The sequence below is a fragment of the Denticeps clupeoides genome, chromosome 5 (genome assembly GCF_900700375.1).
Source record: "Denticeps clupeoides chromosome 5, fDenClu1.1, whole genome shotgun sequence".
NCBI lineage: Eukaryota > Metazoa > Chordata > Actinopteri > Clupeiformes > Denticipitidae > Denticeps > Denticeps clupeoides.
In genome coordinates, this window is record NC_041711.1 from 31,408,567 (window position 1) to 31,432,349 (window position 23,783).

At 42.2% G+C, this 23,783-nt stretch overlaps 1 protein-coding gene across 2 annotated transcripts in view; it reads right to left on the reverse strand.

Annotated features, from left to right (window-relative positions):
• The window catches only part of znf236 (zinc finger protein 236), a 49,449-nt gene that overhangs the window by 9,770 nt on the left and 15,896 nt on the right, over positions 1-23,783 (reverse strand). Inside the window, exons 14-29 of one of the 2 annotated variants that reach the window (XM_028978785.1) lie at positions 23,206-23,474; positions 21,702-21,800; positions 19,186-19,322; positions 18,995-19,092; positions 17,579-17,730; positions 17,308-17,490; positions 16,871-17,144; positions 16,150-16,253; positions 14,968-15,408; positions 10,678-10,823; positions 9,994-10,222; positions 8,404-8,589; positions 5,746-5,904; positions 4,055-4,212; positions 2,885-3,010; positions 289-465 (exon numbers count right to left, since the gene is read on the reverse strand). In XM_028978785.1, coding sequence (XP_028834618.1) covers positions 289-465; positions 2,885-3,010; positions 4,055-4,212; positions 5,746-5,904; positions 8,404-8,589; positions 9,994-10,222; positions 10,678-10,823; positions 14,968-15,408; positions 16,150-16,253; positions 16,871-17,144; positions 17,308-17,490; positions 17,579-17,730; positions 18,995-19,092; positions 19,186-19,322; positions 21,702-21,800; positions 23,206-23,474 — 2,938 coding nt within the window. Of the gene's footprint in view, positions 1-288; positions 466-2,884; positions 3,011-4,054; positions 4,213-5,745; positions 5,905-8,403; positions 8,590-9,993; positions 10,223-10,677; positions 10,824-14,967; positions 15,409-16,149; positions 16,254-16,870; positions 17,145-17,307; positions 17,491-17,578; positions 17,731-18,994; positions 19,093-19,182; positions 19,323-21,701; positions 21,801-23,205; positions 23,475-23,783 lie in introns of both variants that reach the window. The other variant, XM_028978784.1, reaches the window with a different exon arrangement.

Sequence of the window (23,783 nt, forward strand, 5' to 3'; positions counted from 1 at the left end):
TTTTCTTTGTCTAGCACCTAACAATCTCTGAGCATGCTCTTCACTGACAAGTCTGAGCCTTATCAGGGCTCTTAGTTTGTAAACTCAATATTCTATAGAAATCGAACGAGAATTGCTGGTATCTTCCTCTTGTAAGTCGCTTCGGATAAAAGCGTCTGCTAAATAAAGTAAAGTAAAGTAAAGTAAAGTAAAGTAAAGTAAAGTAGTACTTCATTCACCACTGACCTAATCACAAATCCTTTAATGCTAAATACTTAGCATCCTTTGAAATAAGGATGGATGTGGTACCTTTAGGTGAGTGGCACGTTTGAAGGCCTTATTGCAGACGCGGCACACGTGGCAGCGCTCCTTGCCGTGAGTTTGCTTGCAGTGTCGGCGGAGCATGTTGGCCGTGAGGAACTCCTGGTCGCAGTAGAAACACTGGTTCAGAGGCTGGGATTCTGACTGCTCTTCTTTTCCTGCGGGCTGGACACACACGATACCAAAGGAGGTCAGATATGGCAACGCAATCTCCCCCTGACCGCTTCCACCTCTCTCAGGCGCGGACAGGAAATGGAAATGATTGTTCATGCTTTTATTCCATTATACGCAGATGCTACAGCGGGGCTTTTAACCAGGTTTGATGTCCACATATTAGCTGTATTTTAATGCGACGGCTTTCCATAAGAGTTTGTTTTTTGATTCAGGGTCCCCTGCTCTTTAAGGGACACATCGTGCATCTACTCAGCCAACACATGCCTTAAAAAAAAAGGCATAAACCGCTAAACAGGCAGAGTGGAGGGGGGTCATTCCCTAGGCTTTGAATAAAGAGCAGTGAAGCATTTTGGTGGTTATTTGTCATTTACAACTTAAGCACAGTCATAAGAGTCTGGTCTGGTCAGTAGTACAGGGTTTCTGAATGCTTATGGAAGACAAATTTAAGGCCACTTTCATCCAATTTTAACACCCTGTAGTTGACAACTACACTTCTTCAAGGGCCTGGGTTTTTCTCGGCAGACACTGTGAGGGCCAAATGCTCCTCTAAAATACAGTATTAACTGTATTTTATCTAAAGTATTAAATTACTATTTGATCTATGAATTTTCCTCCCAAATGTTTTTTTTTTTTTTTTTTTACTTTTGTCAATGTTACCAGACTCATATTACCAGCAAGCAACTATGAGGCGACCACAATATATTCGGTTTCTTATTTCAATATTTCAATATAAATGGTACTCGTAAACTAAAAAAAAAACATCATAACATCATAACATCACTGCAAATGTTATTTTCCCAATCATTGAGGTTTTTTAAGAAAGATTAACATTTTAAGAAAGATTAACTACATATAGTAGTACATTGGAACTGCTAGATATAATTGGGACATTTTAGGGTTTTAGGTGCTGATACAAATTTGTATTTGTTGATGCTTTTTCAACTACAAGATCACAGTCACTCGACTCCATATCCATCCCCACCTGAGCTGTCGTTGTGATGTCACTCATACGAGTAGTAAAATGGGTGGGGTGCTTTAAGAGAGCAGCACTGTTGTATTTGAACAGAAAATGAAAACTGAATATGAACTGTGGTGTAGCGTTCGGAGTAAACCCCCTGCAATAATAAATACTCTATTTATTTGGCTCACCACCTGCCACAGAAGAACAGGAGTTAGCCCCACAGTTTTATATACGTTGTTTATGTGGTCACCATCACCTGACAACGGTGGCAGAGATTTGCCAATCAAATTAACATTTCATCCAAAAACATTTAATACATTTATTTACAAGCAGCAAGTCATATGGAAAGGTACTATAAGACCACTAGTTCGTGTTTGCTGATCGATCATTTACCGCGCTGATTAAAATGATTAAAATGATAGAACTTAATTCCAGCTCTACCCTGCGTTCAGACTCAGAACAGCTGGTCTCATTTTAATCAGTTGGTAAACTTCGAAGGAATGACATGATATATTGTCGCTTCAGTTCATGTACTCATAATATAAATCACCTCATTTTGCGCTCATGCAATCGCACGATCTCATGTCGTGATTGCGGGGCTACGCTTGTGAACTGCTGGAAGTGCGCGGCTCACCGTGACTGGTGGATTACTGAAAGACTGAAGGCTGGTCTCATTTGATTTACAAAAAACCAACTTTCCATTCCTCACTCGTAATATCAAATCCAATAATATAAAATAATCAAAACACGTCTGCTGGTGAGTGCAGAATTTAGCCATGCAGCTCCACAGGCGGTTCCGCTATGTGAGGGTTATGTAAGAACAAAATGATCAGATCTCATCATTTCAAATAAGAAAGATTTCGATAGATCTCATATTTTCAGACGCAGCTGGTCCAGCGAGAAAATGGCCAAAATATCTTTATCTGACAGGCATCTATGATCAATATGCATTCAAGACGAGCAATTTTGAGCTCAATGCCCATTTCAGAATTGGTATTGCCCCATCTGGCAACACTGAGGGCAGACACAACAGGGAAGCCTGAAAACAAACACCGGATCACGTCGGGTGTGCGGGACAGCAGCCAGAATCAGGCGGCAGCACTTTGTTCTTTTTTCATCAGACTGTAAGCTTTGAGTGAAAAGGTGCCTCCCACCATTTCTGGCTTCAAACAAAATCAACAAGTTTTCTTTTCATGTCTACACTACGATACCAACCTTGGTTAGACTGCGAAATTATTACTACGCATCAATTAAAATGAGTCATTCGCGATCAAAAGGCTGCGCAGCACTAATCACTAGCCAGAATTTCACATTTCATCGCACCAGAAACACTTGTGGAGAGAAATGAAAAACATACAGTTCTGAAGAAATTATGGATGAATAATAAAAAAAAAAAAAAAAAAACACTCATCGTCCCAATTACACACACAAACTTTCTCGCAAACTCACCGGCATTCCATCCTGTGGTTCCACACTACCCTGCGTGGGGTGGCTCACCAAAATGACCTGCTGTGTGGAGGTGGCCGGTTGACCCGTGAGACCCTGCTCGCTTATAACACTTGGGAACTGTTGGTCCTGTTGGAACAGAACACTGTGGGTTATGAAGAAAACTAGTGCTGCACGATTAATCTAATCGTAATCGCGATGTCAGTCTGTGCGATTACATGAACGCAAAAAGCTGCGATTTAAATGATTAGTACATGGATTGGATCGGCAACATATCCGATCCATTCTCTCATTCTCTCAAAGTTTGCGAGTCTCACTTCAGTCGGATGTGACGTATTTGGTCACATGACTTTCGATTCGGAGACATATGGTTAGACGCCGCATGACGCGCTGCATCGTACGTCAACGTCGCCGCCATATTGCGATAGGCTCTACTGTGGCGTGAAGCATATACATGTCTATGGAGAGAAGTGCATAAAAATGCCTCACTCTTGTGCTGCTTGGGGCTGTACAAACCGCTGTATGCTCCAAACCAGGGATTACATTTCATAGGTAAGGCTGGACAATTGTTTTTAATATATTTGGCCATTATAAAATCCCCGTTTTATGAGTCTTAACCTTAGCTAAGATAGGCTAAGCTAGAGAAGCTATGCATTCCTGTGTTCAAGTCAGCCTCCAAACAACGTTTTGGCTAAACGTAGGCATTAACTATTTAGACTGTTCTTAGCTGTTTAGTTAACTTTTCTCAAACTTTGAAGGTTTCCTAAAGAAATTTACCTCTGTTTACAAATCTTAACCTTAGCTAAGCTAGCAAAGCTATGCATCCCTGTGTTCAAGTCAGCCTCCAAACAACGTTTTGGTTAAACGTAAGAACTATAATATGGGATTTTATAATGGCCAAATATAATCAAAACAGTTGTTTAGCCTTACCAGCCTTAGCCTTGTCGTTCGACAGTAATATAAAAGAGTTTTTTGTGATTTATTTAATTTTGTAGAATATTGTATTTTGAAAGCACTGGGCATTTCAGGTTATAAGTAGTTTGTATGTTTATCATATCGCATATCGCAATATTGATCTCAATAATCGCAATATGTCTTTTTCCCCAAATCGTGCAGCCCTAAAGAAAACCCTACTATCCTCACATGTAGCGCGCATGCATGTCTGCCATGTACCTCGGCGTTCAGGTTGAGTGTGACGGTGTCCAGCATCTGAGTGTCGGACAGCGTGAGGGTAACGCTACCATCGCTGGCCACGCCGGCTGAAGACATCACCAGGTTTTGTGTGGACACGGCGGCCTGGGACAGCGACGTGCTGGGGGGCAGGCTGGCGACTGACGTTGTGAGAAAGAGACAAGACATTAAAGGAAAATCTTTCAGTGTGACATTTGATCTCAACCTTATACTTCTGCACTCGATGAGCGAAGGGCAGTTCTGAAAAGTTGAAAGAACATCTGAAAGTCATTGTAATGACAGCACACGTGCACATAATGAAATGAGTCTTCTGCATTTTAAACATTGCCCTTAGTGAGCAGTGGGCAGCCATGAAAGCCGCCCGAGGAGCAGCGTGAGGGGACGGTGCCTTGCTCAAGGGGACCTCAGTGGAACCGTGGTTGTTCGGGATTTGAACCCACAACAAAGCTGCATGCATAAGTCTTTTTTTTTTCCTCTTGACATGAGTCAATGAGCAGTGCATTGAAAACAAAACTGTCCAATAGAAGCGATCTCTCTGGGTAATTTCACCTGTCCAAACACACACTCAGCCTAAATATTACAAACATCACACCCATTCCAACAAAGCAAATTTACGCCTGGGGTCACGGTCACCTCATCAACATTCTCAGAGCAAAAACAAATGCTACCATTTCAAGGTCTTCTCAACGCTTATGAATTCAGAGTTTACAGCACAATGATTAAAAGAAAAAGGACTTCTGGATCTGAATTGCAGCAAAACACCACCAATGCTGCAATACGAACATTTGCACAGGCACTAACTAGAATATGAATCATAATGGGAATGGGAATAAAAATGCCAGATGATCTGAATATTTTCTGATCTGATTAAATGGCTTCCACTGTAGACGGTGGGCCCAGCAAATTTAAGTGCAGAGCACATGGGTGTAGGCCTGTAAGTTCACGTTGAGCGCAAGGTCCAACGGTGTGTGCAAAAGCAAGCAGCTTCATCTTAAATAGAGGAATGTAATCTCCGAACTGTTTACGGATGTGTACAGTTAACAAATTATTATTATTTCGCATATTCCATAGTGCCATAACACAACGTGTGGCGCAGTCACACCCAGTATATATTCAGATTGATAATAACAAGAATGGACAACTTGTTAGAAGAAGAGAAAATAACCACCCTTTTCATTTGAATGCAATTATTTCTGTCAGCCAGAAGATGAACTGTGATGATAATGAGCTCAGTTATAGACGCCTCAGGACCACATCTGCCACCAAGCCAAACATAAAATATACGCTCCTTCATTCAGGAATTCTGAAGTAGGGAGTCTGACATTTGCATTAAGCTTTATGTACAACATCCTATGTGTTGCCCCTTTTCAGCTTTCAATACGGAAATTCTGATAAACCAGCTGCTTCCTCAACAAGACATCACGTCCAGCAGTCTATATCCAGGGGTCAGAAGGTAAAAAACCTCAACAGGACCGTTTTGAACCGTTTGGCTGAACCTGAGCTGAACAATTCGGATAAAAGATTGGAAGGTTTTTTTTTTTTTTGAGACAACGCAGCACGATTACAGAGAACCGGTTCATATCAGGAAACAGAGAAACCAGGCTCACGACCAAACACACACACACACACACACACATCCTGTTCCTAAACCACAGCAACCGAGCAGTGCATACCTGCCATGGCAGCGTTACACGGGCTGTGAGGTAGAAGCTGTTCGTTGCCTAAGGTCAGAGTGGCACTGCTGGTTTGGGCACTCATGGGCGATGCCAGTCTAATTCCACCATTCATCTCTGGGCCAGAGGGGGTGTTTTGCTGTGGCAGCAGGTCTTGGCCTGTAAAAAAAAAAAGCATATACACATTCAGCAAAAAAAAAAAAAAACAGATTTAGTTTCACACTGGAAACCGAGTGACTGCAACAACAGGAAGCAGTAAAATATTACATAGACAACGTTGTGAGAACGCACACACCTTCAGAAACAGAATGTGAAGAACGAACAGACAGCTAAACTACTTAAATACATCACAGGCTATGAAAAAAATATTATTCATGGGGAGTAAATATGTCATCCTACAAAAATCATGACTGTAGTATTCTCCTTTCTTCTCAATGGTAGACGGTGCAATAAAACATGGGCATCAGAAATAAGCCTCCACTTTCACCGTCCATTCAAATGGAAAAATTGGCACACAAAGAAATTCACAATTTCTTCTGCAGTGATGCAACCGGGTGAACCCAGCCACGATCACATTTTGCCGAGAAGGTTTTTATGAAGCTACCTCGATATATTACTTGCCAATTAAACAATAATAGACGTGAGGGAGGGATTCGCCATTTCTTCTGCAGCGATGCAAAAGGGTGAACCCAGCCATGAGCACATTTTGCAGAGAAGTTTTTTATAAAGCTACCTTGATATATTACTTGCCTATTAAACAATAATAAACATGAGGGAGGGATAAGACAGTATGACGCTAGCTGGGCAGTGGTGGCCTAGCGGTTAAGGAAGTGGCCCTGTAATCAGAATGTTGCCAGTTCAAATCCCGAGCCGCCAAGTCGCTACTGAGGTGTTACTGAGCAAAGCACCGTCCCCACACACTGCTCCCCGGGCGCCTGTCATGGCTGCCCACTGCTCACTCAGGGTGATGGGTTAAATGCAGAGGACAAATTTCACTGTGTGCTGTGCTGCTGTGTATCACAAGTGACAATCACTTCACTTTAAAAAAAAAAAAAGCTTCAACCCGACAGGGACACCCACACAACACACCTCACACAAGGCCAGGAACACAAGCCAGGACACCCACACTAAGCAAATTTGCATTCTCACTGTACACTTCACAGGCACCAGCCAGATCAATCCGACCTAATGAGACCAACTACAATAGTAATGGAGCCCCAAGCAGCAGGAGCAGCCCAGGAAGAAATCAAAGAGTGGGCCCTGGCTCATACGTTGAAATTTTAATGGGAGAACCTAGGGACAAAAGGGCTTCAAAGACGTTGCAGCCACATGTTCATATATTTTTTATTAGCAGCAGTTTTTTTTTTCTAAACTTTCACAGCTTGTTGAATTCTGCATTCAACATCTTGGTTTAAAGCTGTCATAAAATCCTATAACTAATAAACCATTATTCACCAGTTGCATTTGCACTTTGAATAGAACCTTTGGCGCCATCAGCAAGGTTGTATGTCTTTCCTCGTTGAACTTCTGAAGATTTCACCTTTTCAACGCGTGTCACTTTATGTGTAGCTGAACTGGAGCCCAAAGTGTACCGCAGTTTTATTACTTCTACAACAGTAGAAGTCAAGTCATTCTACCGCACTGGCCTGCTAAACACATGCTCATGCTCATGCTCAGCACAAGAGTCAACTGCAAGACACAAAGTGGAAAATTTTTCTTTCTGCCCAGCAATCCAATCTTTATATTGATTTCACAAAAAGGACTTATTTCACTGGATGAATTTCAAGCATAAATATCAATGCGACTTGTTTGCTGCCAAGACGTGAACTGAATAAAAATGCATCCACACCCTGCTTTTTGGGGTCATGTGGGCCATACATTATTGAACCTGTGGGGGTGTACAGCTTGGTTTCTAACTCTTTATTTTTATACTCTTTATATATATATATATACACACACACACACACACACACACACACACACACACACACACACACACACACACACACACACACACACACACACACACAGTTTATCACCAACCAAAGCCAAGACAAGCAATAGAATAAACTAAAAAATGAATCAGACAACTATTTTAACCAAATGGCCCATGCTATGCTAAGGTTTCTCTCCTAAATGATTCTGCTTTGTTGAATTTGTGAAGTCATTGTGCAGGCTTAACAAGCAGACAAATAGACAGCTGGAAAGGGAAAGTGGAGCGATTGTCATTGTGATACACATTACAGCACAAGGTGCACACAACGAAACCTTCTGATTACCACTGCCCCAAAACCTTCTTGGAGAATGTGAGCATCGATCCCGCTACCTCTCGCATGCAAGCACTCTACCATTTCAGCTAATTCCCGTATGAGTTAATTCCCTAGAATTCTGCTAAGGGAGAGTATTCTAATACTAATATAAAAAAAAAAACATAAGAGAGCTAATAATACAAATGGTTAACAATGAATAATGTATTCATGGCATGGTGTCGATGGCACATTCACAGGTAAAAAGTAAAAGTAAAACATTCAGGCTTCGGAAATTAAATACATCTCAGCATTACAAATACAATTTTGTCCCAGCTAATGGTAGAGATTAGATACAACACCACAACATGAGCTTCACACTACATCCAAGAAGTTGGTAGATTATATGTACCTGATATTGTGAGGGTGATCTCCTGCGTATTGTTGGCTGTGGTGGATGCTCCGGCAGCAGTGACATGTGCCTGGGCAAGGGCCTGTGTAAGACTGGAGTTGTTGATGGTTAACGTGATCTCCTGACTACTACCCCTGCCAGACACCAGCCCAGGGGCGTTAATAACATGAGTCAGGTCCTGTGTGCCTGTAGGGAGTGTAGAAGAACAAAGAATTATATACGGCCAGAGTCCCATCAAGTAAAACATGACAAAAATATCATCATGCTGCAATCACCATTGACTTCAGTGGAATATATTGGCCAAATGGGATATTTTGATAAACTTGAAAAGGCAAGAAACATTTTAGCAGAATCACATTTCAAAGAATACACAGAAATTGGTGGTGTAAAAATAACATTTTTGATTTTTAAAAATAGTTCAACAATATGTTCCATCCTGACTACTTGCCCCAGATGAATTGAACGCTGCACAGATCAAAACTCAGCTGTAGGGGGCAACATAGCAGCAGAGGCATGCAGGCGATCACAAGCTGCGAGTGGAAACAGCCTGCAGGTATTCATTAGAACTACGATGAATGCAACCCAGTTTGACTAATTGGCCAATGGAGTAAACGGGGAGGCAGCTAATTAGCTGAGTGAGTGAAGTGAAACTGAGCACGGCTGGAACCAAAAAATCAAATTAAATATGGCTCTCAAGGACTACAACTGCCTGCCTAGTATTCACTTTTTTTTTTTTTTTGTTCTAGCTCCCAGCAAAGTTGAATCAGGTAATCGCAATTCTAGAATCCTTGATTATTTGGCCCCTGAAGATCTCCAAGCAGGATCAGAACGCAACCGTAACCTGACTGGCTGCAGAGTCTGGCGCTGGTTGCAAATAGAGGTTAGTGCCTTGAGTGAAAAATGCGCTCTCTGGAACAAACCATTACCATTTACTGAGTCCACGCATAAAGAGCTGGAATATTTTTATGGACGAGTACATGAACCAAGAGATTGGTTCCATCTTAAGATATTTTTTCTTTCTTTTTCTAAAATATTTGGCTGCACATAATCCTTGGCTTTTGTAATCCTCTCATGGGTTTTCACAAGTGTGGTCTTTTCTGAAAATTATTTTTAAAAAATCTTTCAGTAGGACCAATACGGATTCCATTTATATCACTTAACCACACCATATAATGCTACATGATAAATATGCTCAACATAAATATGCTCATTATGAGACATCTCATAATAAGAAAATGGAATGCTTTCGTCACCTTCTGCATTAGTGGAAGGTGACCTTGGCTTCAGTAGTCAATGAAGGTTAATGAATATTCTAGGAAAATCTTTGAGGCATGATTGTGCTTTGAAGGGACAAAGATAAGAGAATTTCATGAAGATGGAACAAAATCCATCCAAATGGCATTGACTGTCAGAAAATCGGTATAAAAGCACCAGAAACAAAGCACTGCTGTGAAAGAGAGAAAAGAGAAAAGTGCAAGAGACTTTTTTTTTTTTGTCCCCTAAAAGATTTAAACACCACAAAATGCATGATGCTAGGATGATAACGAAACCATTTCAAGCAAGTTAAAAGTTTCACACAGTGCTACTGACCGGAGGGATCCTGCTCTGTCAAACCAGCAATGCTGACACTGCCGGAGGCCACGGGAGGCTGCAGAGCCAGGCTGGTGAGGGGGTGAATGACGACATTGGTGGCCACAGATGGGTCTGTGGTGGCCATAAGATGGGCACCAGTGTGCTGACCCAGGGCAGGATCGGTCGTCAAAGGGTGGGAGAGCAGACCGCCCTGCTGGAGGGTCTGCTGAAGGATACTGGGGTCGAACTGGGAGAGAATAAAAAGAAACACGAGTCCAATATATTGATCACACATATGCAAATATGACAACATTTAAACAACAAAAAAAATCTCTGACGTATTACATCCCCTTCCATTTTCACAATCTGATACATTCCAGTCTTGCATGCTACTGTTTATTGTGTATTTTGTGTTGTCCTGTTTATAATCTGTGTATTATGTCTGTACATCATTTTATGTTGTACTTTTTCCACTGTGGCTTGGTAGACACCAACATACTTGGCTTTTGGAGATCTCAAGGAGGTCTGTTGCTTCCACAGAACAATATTTTTATAGTTATATTATATTTTTATAGCCCAGCAGTTGCCTTACACAAGTGCCAAACATCTTTAGACCTTCATAACTTTGTCTGGATCAATGGGACAGTGGGTGTCTGTGAACCTGTGTACAGCAGGAGCTGAGCAACAGACACACACTCTGACCTGCAGTGTGATGTTGTTAATGTTGCTGGTGTCGATGCCGGAGATCTGAACGTTGGGGCACACCAGGTTGGTGGGTGTCAGCTGCAGATGGATGCTCTCCAGCGTGGCGAGTCCCTCTGTCAGAGACACAGTCAGGTCCCCCCCGGCTAGACACAAACAAAACATGCAGCATTAATTACACAGGACTACAATCCGCAAGGTGCAATGGAGCACTGCTTTCCAGTCTGCAGGTTCAGATAGCGAAAGGCAGAGGCTGCCAGAGTGCAAACACACCCATTCATAACCGGCCATTTATTAAAAAAAAAAAAAAAAAGGGTTTCTTTTGGCTCCAACCCGACAGAAATTCATTTCACGGCTGTTGTTTTCAGTGGCTCTGCACCACCCTCACAAACACAGGATAAGAAGAGGTGCGAAGCAAAGTTCAGTTGTCTCATTAAACTCAAACTACTTGCTTTCAAAAGAGCGCAGAGAAAAGGGAGAGGATTCTCTGACCTGATTCCATACCTTCACCTGGGGAAAACAGAATAAACGAATGCTCCACAGTTTTGGCAACAGTTCTTGCCAAAACTAAACAATCCAAAAATAAAGATGAATTTTTAATCCATCTGTGTGTGTGTGTGTTACAGGGCGGCACATCCAGTGTGTTTGTCAGATTTCTTCTCCACTCTTACAACGGCGTGCATGAGGCGAAACAGCCCACCCAGCACATGAACCAGTGGCTTGATGCATTATGACAGGAAGTTTAAGTACTGCGCTCCGGGCTGACTGTGGCCGTGATTAAGCGGCTTGGAACTGCAGTGCCGCGCTCTTCCTCTTCTCCCGTAAACACACCATTCGTCAGTGCCTGTGACTGGATGGAACGGATTGGCACTAGGACATTTGGCCCCGAAATATTTATTTAAAGTAGTGCAGTTCTCCTAAATATAGCCACTGACAATGCGTTTCTTGGTGCTGATTGTGTCAGGGAGAGCCTCCGAAGTAAAACTTCTGCCATGCCAGTCGTGCGGACAAGCAGACTGGTTGATCCACTGTGGAGTCCCATACTGGGAACAGCCGAAAGGAGGAGAAGTCATCCAGATGACTGTAATTTAAATCAGTAATTTAAAATTACTGACCACTCATCTCAAAATATCTGTAGCCCACAACTGATTATCCTTCTCTAAAGCAATGGGTTACAGAACCAATCGAACTACATTTGCAGTCTGGGGTGGTAGTAGCCTAGTGGGTAACACACTCACCTATGAACCAGAAGACCCAGGTTCGAACCCCACTTACTACCATTGTGTCCCTGAGCAAGACACTTAACCCCCCAGAGTTGCTCCAGGGGGGGACTGTCCTGTAACTACTGGTCTGGATAAGGGCGTCAGATATATGCCGTAAAGGTAATGTAAATGCACATTTCATTCATCCTACCTCACATTACACTTTCGGTGTTGTATATGATAAAATTAGGAAGTTGCCACTATTGTTAATTGCATATTTTAATTGGGGGGGGGGGGGGGGGGGTTGGGGGGGGGCACAACAATGTCTAAGAGGTGCAAAATAAACTGATTAAACACTGATTAAAACACTGATTAGCAGGCATTCACAGTAAAATGTTAATGACAATGTTTGGGTGACATTACTAAAATGATTGTAATATCGAATTAGTTGGACAATTTAGCATTGTCACAGGTATAAAACAATTCAGTCACAATTTGCATCATAATGAGACAACAAAGAGATTATGAAAGACGTGCAAAAGTTTTCTTTTGATTTAGTTTTAATTAGCCTGTCCAACAGGATATTAAATATATTTTATTTTTAATGTACCCTTTATTGAGGCAATGTGGACTTATGCTAAACAAAGAGGGTAATCGACATAGTTTATTAGAAACCTGAAATATGTATATGAAATATGTATATTATTCATGCTAATGAGTTGGAAAAAAATAATATATATTTGCCGGAGCTTGTAAAACCCAGATAAAGTGCAGGAATGGACCCCACTGGAAGGTCATGCTTCCATGCATCCAAAGCAGGCAACCATTAAGAACCTTTTAGTTCCAGTTTGGTTCCTATATTCAATACTCAGTGGACTGAATGCATGAGGAGCTTTTTATCTGGAGCATTTGAGAGTACAGCCATTCATATGAAAATAAACTATTGCTGTCCCCTGAATCACTGGTAGAATTAATAATAGCACTGTGTAAAGCATCGTGCTCAGCAGATAGCATAAGCTTTTTTTAAACACAAAAATATTTTTACTATATATGAAAGTGAAGTAACACTGAAGTAACACACTGAGTGATGCTTAGTCCTTTAGCATCTCACTGTGGTCACCATGTCACAAAATAATGACAGGATCCTATAAACAAGGAATAGTAGAAGGGGTCACCACCCACACACAGGAGCAAAGCAAGCTGCACTGCTCCCCTTATTTGAAGGCGCAATTCTTATCCAGCAAGGAGATGTTTGCTAGATAGATGTTCAGAAAACAGAACCGGAATTTATAAGACAAGAACCTTCCATTGGATAATTGCTGTTTGGAGGATTTTTCAATGATTTAACCCTAACTGATTAAATCTTCAAATTTCTTAAACCACCATGTTAGAAGACACATCCTGTGCTTGTGGAAAAGATGTTCCAGAAGGGTCAAATTACTGGCATGCATTAATCAAAGAAAACATCTAAAGAGACGCTGAAACTGCACTATCATTATTAAAAACTGGAAGGATGGTGGGGAACAATCATCCTTATGGGAAATAATCTTGAATGTTTGTGCTCGGCGATCACTTTTGGTGAAAACTTTTGGTGACATCAAATCAGGAAAAAATCAACAGCTGAACTCATGGCTGTGTTCCACCGTGACAGCAGGAGCATTTCTACACAAACACAATGTGAAGGAATCAAGGGACTGTGAAGCCATAAGAAAACCACTGATCAGTGAGGCTAATTAGAAAAAGGGAACATAAAGATTAGGCCTCGGATCAATGGAAGGTGGTCATGTGGTGTGGAGTCCAGATTTACCCTGTTCCAGAGTGATGGGTGCATCATGCCTAGTTCCTACCGTACAAGCCTGTGTGGGCGGGGCTATGATCTGGGGTTGCTGCAGTTGGTCATGTTGATGTTCAGCAATGTCAGGAGGTCAGCTGACTACCAGAGTCTACTGACTGACCAGTTCATTCCATCTGTACATTTCTTTTTTTCTTTTTTTGGTGGAAAATTGGTGAAAAATTTGTGAAAATGACTCTGGAAGGAATTAAATATTGAGACATTGCTGAAGCCAATTAAAACAATTCAACAGTGAATTTGTGTCATAATCAATGCTAAAGGCAGTGAGTCCTTTTTTTTTTTTTTTTTGTTTAAAATTACAGTAAAAACCCTTAAGGACCAAGCGTTCAAGAGCGAGTGGATTGCAGAAGGCAGCACATGTAAACACTCTGGAGGTAAACAGCATCATCAGAATAATTATGCTGGAGCACATCCAAGCGCAATCCAAGAATACTTGGCATATGAATTTGTTTGCAGACTTCCAGATATTCAAGTTGCAAGGTTGGCTACTGATGAATAGTGGAATAAAATGGAATCAGCTTGGTTATTTATTCAGATGTCAAACAGTGACATGTTCCCAGCGACATGCTGGTTTTTTTCATGCAGGGTGTAATCAGGCTCTTCAAGTTCTACTGGATAGGTTTCCACAGTCCCAAACGCTGGTGTTAATAATTTCACGCTTGGCACCGTTTTGCAGTCATTTTCGTGTTGTCTACCGTCCGCCTCCCATCTGTCAATCATGCAATAATTCATGGAAGGTACTATTATTCTGGGTATCGCTTTCTCCTTTGGACTAGGAAATTAACTTGGATAAAGAGATGAATGGAAATGTGCCTGAATCTCGAATGTTATCAGCTTTGAGCTGCAGAAGCCCTGGAGAGGCCCTGGTGGATAAGGACTGATTTAAGTTGATGTCTTCTGAACAGAAGAACAGCTTTTGTTCAAAAGTATACACGACTCGTGTATAAAGTGGTATTCAAGGATGTATTTTTAACAGAAATAGCCACAAAAAGGACAAGACATGGAAGGCTTTTATAGTTATACGGGGGGGGGGGGGATAATTACCCCAACAACACATTTTTTTTGCCACACTTCATAACCTTGCCAAATGCTTCCCATGTGGAATGACTTATTAAAACACAGCCCCTAGAAAGCTGTGTTTTAAGTTGCCTTGAGAACGTCTGTGATATAAAATAAAGCAAGAACAGTGACATCATGTAGATGATCATGTAGATCTTACCATCATGTGGATCTTACCTGACACTGTTGCAGGCAGGATGGCTTGGCCGACCAGGCCTTGTTGCAGCAGGTTTTGCTCGTACGACCCAGACAAGACTGAACTGTTGTAGATGTTGCTGGGGTCAGAGGTCGGGGTCTGGAGCAGGCTGACAGGTGGCAGGGCTTCCGCAGGGCTCGTGACCTGCTGTGAGACTGGCTGCTGAGTCTGGCTCTGATCCACATCCCGATCCTGCCGACTTGTCGGCCGATCCAATGCGGTCCGCTTGACTTTTTTGCCTTCAGAGTTCGACCGCATGTGGCACTGGATGTGGGTCTTTCTGTGGCCAGACGTACGGAATCTGAGCTCGCAAAAGGGGCACTTGAATGGCTTGGAGCCCGTGTGGAGACGCATGTGGACCTTCAGACTGCCCTTGGTGGAGAAGGACGTGTTGCACATGTGGCAGTTGAAAAGCTTCTGGCCTTTAGGGAAAATCAGAGATTATCAGGATTGCAGGACAAAAAAAAAAAACAAAAACACAGGGCCTTTTAGCAGAAATCTCTTGGGATGACAGAGCAAGATTAAAGCTGTAAACCATTCTCACAAAGTTCTGGCTACAATGGTTTTGGGATAAGTGTCCTGAAAGGAATGTTTTCAAAATGAAATTAGAGGGAAATTGGTTCTTGGCTGTGAGAAAAACCCCTCTATCTACTACCATCCCATCAGGTACAGAACAGGGGCGGCTCTTTCATAGGGCTACAAAAACCGATGGCATAAAATATTCATTAATCACACTTTAATTATGAACAAAAAATTAGTTTCTAATATAAAACATCAGGTTCACTGGAAGAGCACAATGATTAACATTTTCAGGTCTTTTATCATATTTTAATCTGAAAAACCCTTATTCTGTGACAATATTTTAATTGAACGGCTGCTGTTTTGCAATTAGCAGTCAGGTTCTTCTTAATCACCAAGATTAATTTGTCTGCATAGGTGTTGCGGGTCAGCTTGAGTAATTATCAAAAAGGAATCGAGCCTCCCAGCGAATATTCAATTCCATCCCGCAATAAAACTCTCACAGATGGCCACAGTGTCATGAATCGGAAGGTACGATTAGGCCAGTGCCATGAGAAAAAAGTCCTAATGACGAACTGTTTTAAGTAGAATAACACACATCCCACTCTGACAACGTGAAATACGCGTCAACAGCACATTTTTACCTGTGTGTGTCTTCACGTGGCAGTCCAGTGTTGATTTCACCGTGAAGCTCTTCCCGCACTCATCACACTTGTAAGGCTTTTCTCCGGTATGGATCCGTACGTGTCTGTGGAAAATCATGATAACACTCTTGACACTGTCAGGAATAAGTACAGCCCCGAGCCCCTGGTTCGTTTCACATAATCACTTTGACGTTCGTTTTTTTTCTACATTCAAGCTTCTGAACAGAAAAAAAAAAAAAATAAATAAAAAAACGTATTCACTAAAAAAAAAAAAAAAAAAAAAAAAAAAAAAAAAGGATCATTACCCCTCATTAGGCCTCACTCCATTATTGCACCATACAGGGAAAAAAAAAACCTAAATGCTATACAAAGCACACCGACAAGAACAGGGAGGCAGATGAAAATTCAAGACTCCCTGCTGTAACATCTAAAAAGGTTTTTTTTTTTTTTTCACATGCTACTCGCCGTTAGAGCAAACATTCCCCACATGGCTCTGGAAGGCTCGGAGCAGCATGCAGAAGGAAGGACAATTTGTCTACATTCTGGGTAATTAGGGCCGGGAAATAAAAGCCAGGCAAAGTAAAGCTTGGTTACTCATCCACAGACTGCAAGGAACATTGTGGTGATTGAAGAGCTGAAGCAGTTTCAAAAGAGCTGAAATATGGAAGCAACGCAACGCAATGACAGCAGATCAGGTCCTGGAGCAAGAATGAAGGGCTACCTCACAAGGTCACTGGGCTTCTTGAAGCTTTTGGGGCAGAAATTGCAACGGTTGGGGAACTTGGGATCAGTCTCCAGCGCCTTGTCTTTGATCTCACTGATGCGGTCCCTCTCAGCAGCAGACTGGGCCAGGACCTTCTCAGAAAGAGACGCCTCATCCCCCAGATCGCTCTTGGCCAACTCGGCCGTTTGCTCTTCGGTGAAAGTAATGATGCCAATGCGGGTCCTCTTAGATGCCACCTGCTCCAAAGTGTCCTCGTCCTCTATGTTCTCATCTTCCAGTCAGGTGAAGATAAAAAAAAAAAAAACAGGGGGTTGGTCAGTGAGGATCATGTCAACACAGTGCTTCAAAATCGGACCAGAAAAACTGGACAACCACTTGTATGGCACATGGCACATTTGCCAGGTCCAGTCAGATTCATGCTCTGAGAAGCCTACCTCTAGATCCCATGGTGTGATCTTTTTTCATGTGCTTCCTGCAGAGCAGGTTGGTGCGGAAGGTTTCTTCACACATAGAGCATTTATAGGGCTTCATGTTGAGGTGGATGATCATGTGACGGTTGAGGCTGCCATTTGTTGTGAAGGACGCATCACAGACGTTACACTTGAAGGCTTTCACACCTGTATGAGTGAGAGGGGGAAAGAAAGTAAAGTTTTACACCAGAATATTTTTCAGATTCTTATTTATTTTGCACAGTCCCGACCGTACCTGTGTGCGTGTTGAGGTGGGATTTCAGCACGCCGGCTGAGACAAAGCTGCGGCTGCAGATGTTACACCTGTAGGGCTTCTCCCCGGTGTGCGAGCGGAGGTGCTGTTTCAAATGACTGGACTTCTTGAAGCCTTTATTGCAGAGGGTACACCTACAGAACACAACGGCACATTCAACCTCTCACACTGCCTCTGCCAACACAGCAGCCAAAACCGGGGCCATGCACACACGTCTGAAAACAAGGGAGCATCATAATGGTGGTGGGGCAGTTATGGGGTGGGGTGACTGCAGCAATTTTTGTTTATGTCATTTACTCTGGCTTCCTGCATGTGTAAGAACTATTGCAAGTTGCACACGCTATAACGACTACTGTGAACACATGGAATCTCAGAATTCAGAATTTAGCCTTGCAGAACTAAATGGCATTTAAAAAAATTAATTAGGAATTGATGGCATGGCTCGCATTTTTAATTCAAATACAGGAATATGACCAGGATTGCAAATTAGGCACTTATGATGCCAAAAGGACAGTAGCTTGAAACCCATGTATTTACATCCAGTAATAGATCCAAGGTTATTGTATCCATGGAGCCGAAGGATATTGAGTTATCTGTGTTTTGTAGTGCTGCTGACAGCCTGGTACTTTGGAAGAAAGAAGACCAATCGCGCTCCCCATAGTTATGCACTGTAAGGTGAATGAGGTCCGCAGCTGCTGACAGCACTATGCATCTTGGGCTCACGCTGTCTGATGCAGAAGTTTGTTTGCTAGCACAGGAGAAGTTTTAGGGGAGGGAATAGGACAGCGCACCTGAGGGCTCTGGATTCGGCAAGAGATGCATGGCGATGGCACATTTGCCTTATTTGCTTGTGCATTTTCATTTCTCACTCTTACTGTAACCCTAATTTCACCAGCCATTATGTCACAGACAACCTTTTTCCTGTTTGTGTTGCTAAATTCCGTTCTTCTCGCGTGCTTGTTTCAGTAGCATCACGCTCTGAGCTTTGCTTTATATCAGAAAGATCGCTTAAGCATATGCATGGGGAAGACATCTGCTGTGCCAGCTAATTGAGGAACTAGACAGGGAGGAGAAACTTTATGTCTTAAAGATGGATGCACAGGCATAGACGTCTGAGAAAAACAGTGCTCAGTCACAGGAGATGATATTCTCTGCTATCAGCGAGATGGCCTGAAGTTAAGTTTATGTATAGGAAAAGTTCTCGGGTAGGTTTCGCTGAAGACTGATGCTGTGCCAGAATGTTTTTGTCAGTGCCTTTAGATGTGTTATTTTGATAGCAAGAATATGGAAGAAAAGAGAAAGCCATAGCAGCCCCCATGGCTGCTATCAAGGCCAACCCAGAATAGCGAACACCGGAGTGGTTCACTTGAAGCATAGACAATATGCTTCGAAACGCACCGGTAGATCCTCTTAATTTCCTCATTTTCATCCTGAAAGTCCTGTCTGGCAGAAAGCTGAAGGTCTCCTTGGGGTTCGTCCTGCAGCAGACTGTTTGCCTGGAGGGAGGGAAGAAATACATACAGCCAGTCAAAGAATGAGAAAGGGAGGGAGAAACAGAGAGATAGGAAAGTAAATGGCACACTCACCACCTCAGAGTTGATGTGCAGCACATTCTGTGGGTGGTAACTGGATGACAGGGCCTGAGACTCCAGGGTGCTGGAGTCCTGCAGCTGCTGCACCGTGGAGAACTGGGGCTGTGTGCTGAAGGCCTCAGCAATTGCGAAGCCTGCAGAGAGCGTGCAACTTGTTCACAGCCTTCGTTTGCAACATTCACTATAAACGAACAGCATGGCGGGGCAGTGGTGGGGAAGCAGACTTGTACCCTTGAGCAAGGTATCGTCGTCGATTGGGAGCCCCTGCCTTATAAATCTGAAAGTTCAAAGCCGCAGAACCTTGTCATATTTCCACTGCACGTCATTAAGTAAAACTGGTTCAATTAAATCGAATAGTTCTTCAATAATTGTACTTTACATTAGTGAACCCACCACCCATCACAACACTGGCTTATCCCTGTAGAGCAGTGCAGCTATTTCGAGATGTGATGGGAGAAAAGGCCAATGATTTAACACCAGGTTCACAAATCTATAGCATAATTCACTCGAAGCCAAATGTACCTGGAATATAAATACCTTGATTAAAGCGAGACTTATATTAAAAAAAAAAAAATAATTCTGCTCCCCACTGGTTCACACACCCACACACAGCTTCCTCGGAACACAGTGTTCATCTGCTTGAGTTTGGATCACACCCTGTTATATGTGCATAATGCTGTTGTCTCAGATGTGAGAACCGCATCCTGCGTAACGGCACTTTCTTCTTTGTGATTATTACAGCTGATTGAGGAAAGCACTTAACTAGATAGCTCTTCTGTCGGTAGCACTCCAGCAGCACTGGAGCGCTTCTTTTTGAGACTTGACAATACAGATGTCCCTTGTAAATGCATGAATTTTTCTGTAGTTGGACCACTGGTAAGCACTGTCTGTAAAGTCATGGCCAACCATTTTGAGAATGACACGAATACTGGTTTCGCTGCTTCAGTGTTTTTAGATCTTTTTGTCTGTTGTTTCTGTGGTGTACTGACGTATAATTGCAAGCATTTTATAAGTTTCAAAGGCTTTTATTGACAACTGCATCAAGTTTATGCAAAGAGACAATATTTGCAGTGTTGGCCCTTTTTTTTCAAGACCTCTGCAGTTCATCCTGGCATGCTGTCAATCAACTTCTGGGCCAAATCTTGACGGGTGGCAACACATCAGTTCATAATCAGTGCTTGGAGTTTGTCAGAATTTGTGGGGTTTTGTTTGTCCACCACTTTCTTGGGCACCCTGAAGACTTCTTCAGAACACTTGACCCTCCCTACTTGAAGTTTTTGATGATCTGATAAATGGTTGATTTAGGTGCAATCTTAATAGCAGCAATATCCTTGCCTGTGACGCTCTTTTTATGAAATGCAATGATGAATGCATGTGTTTCCTTGCATGTAATTATGGTGACCAGAGGAAGAACAATGAGGAAGCCTCACCCTCATTTTAAAGCATTCAGTCTTATATTCTACCTCAATCAGAATGATCTCCAGCCTTGTGCTAGTCAACACTCTCATCTGTGTTAACAAGAGAATCACTGAAGTGATCTCAGCAGGTCCTTTTTTGCAGTGTTTTTTTTATTTTATTTGTGTTTGTTAATTTTCATGGCAAAGTGGGGCTTTGCAACTCATCTGATCACTCTTCATAACATTCTGGAGTATATGCAAACTGCCATAATAAAAAAAACTGAGGCAGTGAAAAACAGTATTTGTGCCATTCTCAAAAGAGGCCACGACTGTACTTAAAGTCGTCTGATCCTGATTGCTTTTAAAAGGTGACCTTTTAAAAGTCCCATTTGTTTTTGTTTAAGTGATGTTGCATCAAACTGTCACAGTACCAGTGGTCATGTTCTGTGGTCCCCATTTACATCCAGAGTGGTTACTCCAGAGTCTGGACTGTCATTTTAAAGCCGGTCCCGACATGGCTCCTCATTGAGGAAATATACCATTCACTCCAAACAAAAAAAAAACAATTGAGGTTAAACAGAACACGGCCAGGCCAAAAATCACTTTACATCCCATTCAGTGCATTTCATGGAATTGCTTAAGCACTTGTGCAACTGCTTATTCTTTTGATGGAGTGACAGTGTGAGAACTGATGGCTGGCAGTGGGTGAGGAATTGGGGAAATTAAGACACATTGGCAGGGAGGATATTGCTATGGGCAAAGAAGATATGATGCGATCTGTGTTAAGACAAAATCAGAGCACACCCCCTCCATGCACTTTAGCCCATGAAAATGAAAAATAATATCTGAGGGCCAGAGAGACGAGAGGGCAGAGAGGGGGTTTGGCAGGGACTTTGCCGCAGGAGTACATTATATACCTGATCTCCCACCCAGAGACTGCAGCATTACCTTCACACTCCATGCCAACTACCAAATATTGCAATTCCATGTGCGACTGAGTGCTTGAATGCCTGTGTTTATGAGGCACAGTGTTTATATGAGAAGTTTTAGTTTAACTCGGGGCTATGAGAAAATAATGTGCATTCGATCCGTTCAGTAGGTGGGTAGGTGTGTTACCTTGTGCTAAGGCAGGCTGGTCATAGGCAGACTGGGAAAGTGCTGGTGGATACTGGCTGATGTTTTGCGGCAGGGTGTGCTGCGTTGCCACATACGTGTCTGAAATGAGGAAAAAGAGACACTCGTATAAAGTTTGATTAAATTTAGAATTGACCTCACAGCAAAGTTCCCTGTAGGGGGCAATAAAATGCAAAGTATGTGAGAAAAAAGTTGGTATATTTTCATGGGGCCACAACAGGATAATTTCAGGTGCATTCCGTTAAATATGGTTGACATTTACTGCAAATACTGTTTCCACCACAGGAGTAAACAGCGGTTTGATGAAGGTGACCTTTCTGTAAGGAATTGTCCTGCCTGCTCTCAGTGACCTTTGAAGGTGGTGCGATGGATGCAGCTCTGACAAATGGTAAGTGTTCTGCAGCGCTGCTCACATGCTTTATGACAACTGCATTATTTCACTGGCTTTTCAGCCTTTTTAAAATAAACATGCCACCTTGGGAGACATATGTTGAAATACTATCTCAGTGTATCGTGCAAAACTGTATATTAACCTATGCTCTCGTTTCAAAAGACTGCAATCTTTTAAAATAAAAGACTTTGGTTGAGGGCAGTAATTTCAGGAAAAAGTTCCCAATCTCAGGATTTTTCAGCAGGTCCTTTGTTGTTATTCCAGGTAGGTGCAGCACAGTTAAGAGTTGAAGGCTGATATTTAAAATTTAAACACACAGGGTGAAGAGTGCCCGGCTCTGCCATGTATTAGCTAGTTCATTAGAGTCTCTGGCCTTGAGAACAAGGTTTCAAAGAGGTGGGCAGATTCCCACTAATTAATTTTTCAGGTAGGTATGGAGTGCCACAAGTGCTAAAATAAAATAAATACTTAGGTAATTAAATAATAAAATGTGCAATGTATCATTTCAAATGAAATATTAAAAGATCATTAATTAATTCAACATGACATGAATTATAAAAACATTAATAATAAATCTAATGTGTCATGTTGAAATATGTCACAATTTGTTAAATTTGGGCACATTCGGAGCATGATGAATTGACTTCTATCTGTCAGTCTAACCCATCTAACGCAGATCTAGCCTGTGTCCTTTCCAACGTGGCGCTGCCATTCACGGCTGACCTTCCGGCAGAGCAGACTACACAGAACGTGAATATGTAGCGGGTAAAATGTGGAGGAATTTATGGAGGTAGTTGTAGAGTTATTTCAGCACCAATATCATGAAAGGTAGCGCCCGTGTCTGGTAGACACGTTGGAAAGGACACAGGCTAGATCAGCACTCACTATTCCAGTGATGCTGAATTAATTAATTTCCCATTTTAAATAATTAATGACATTTTATTATTTCATAGTTAATGTATTTATCTATTTAATTTTGCAACTCACAGCACTCCGTAGAAACAAAGAAGTGAGAAAGAGCACGTGTTTTTCAGGCATTTTCTGTTCTAATCATTCCACGTAAAGTAATGAACGAGAAAAGGGCTGCTTTCTCACCGTCATCTTGCACCAGCGTCTCCTCAGTAAGCGGTGTCTGCAGCGCCACCTGCTGAGGGCTGCCCACTACTTGTGTCTGGCCCAACTCAAGGATGCCCTGCTGTTCTGGGCCCACAGAGACTGTGGGTGGAGGTGGAGGCGGCTGGAGGCCATTGCCCTCAATCTCCACCTGCAAGTCATGGGCCACCGTGTTGCCGCCCATCGGGTCATCTAAGGAGGAGGGGTCAGTGGAAGTCTGCTGTTGCTGGAACTGCTGGGCAAGTTCATATCTGTAAACAGAATAGAGGCGGATTGTGGGAGATGTACTGGACAACAAAATCCACAGCTCAAACACCACCTTTATCAAAATTAACAAGGCTTACTAGCCTGTGAAGGCTACCGCAACCGTTAAAATACATAAATAAAACTAAACTTAAATACTGAATAAATAGTTTTATAAAAGAATGGGAATCATATTTTAAAATGACTATTCAACACACCACTTTTAGGAAGAATAATGTCTTTGGTACATTACATTATAATACATTTAAACACCAAATGGGATATTTGGGATGTACCCTAAAACACCCATGTGTGTT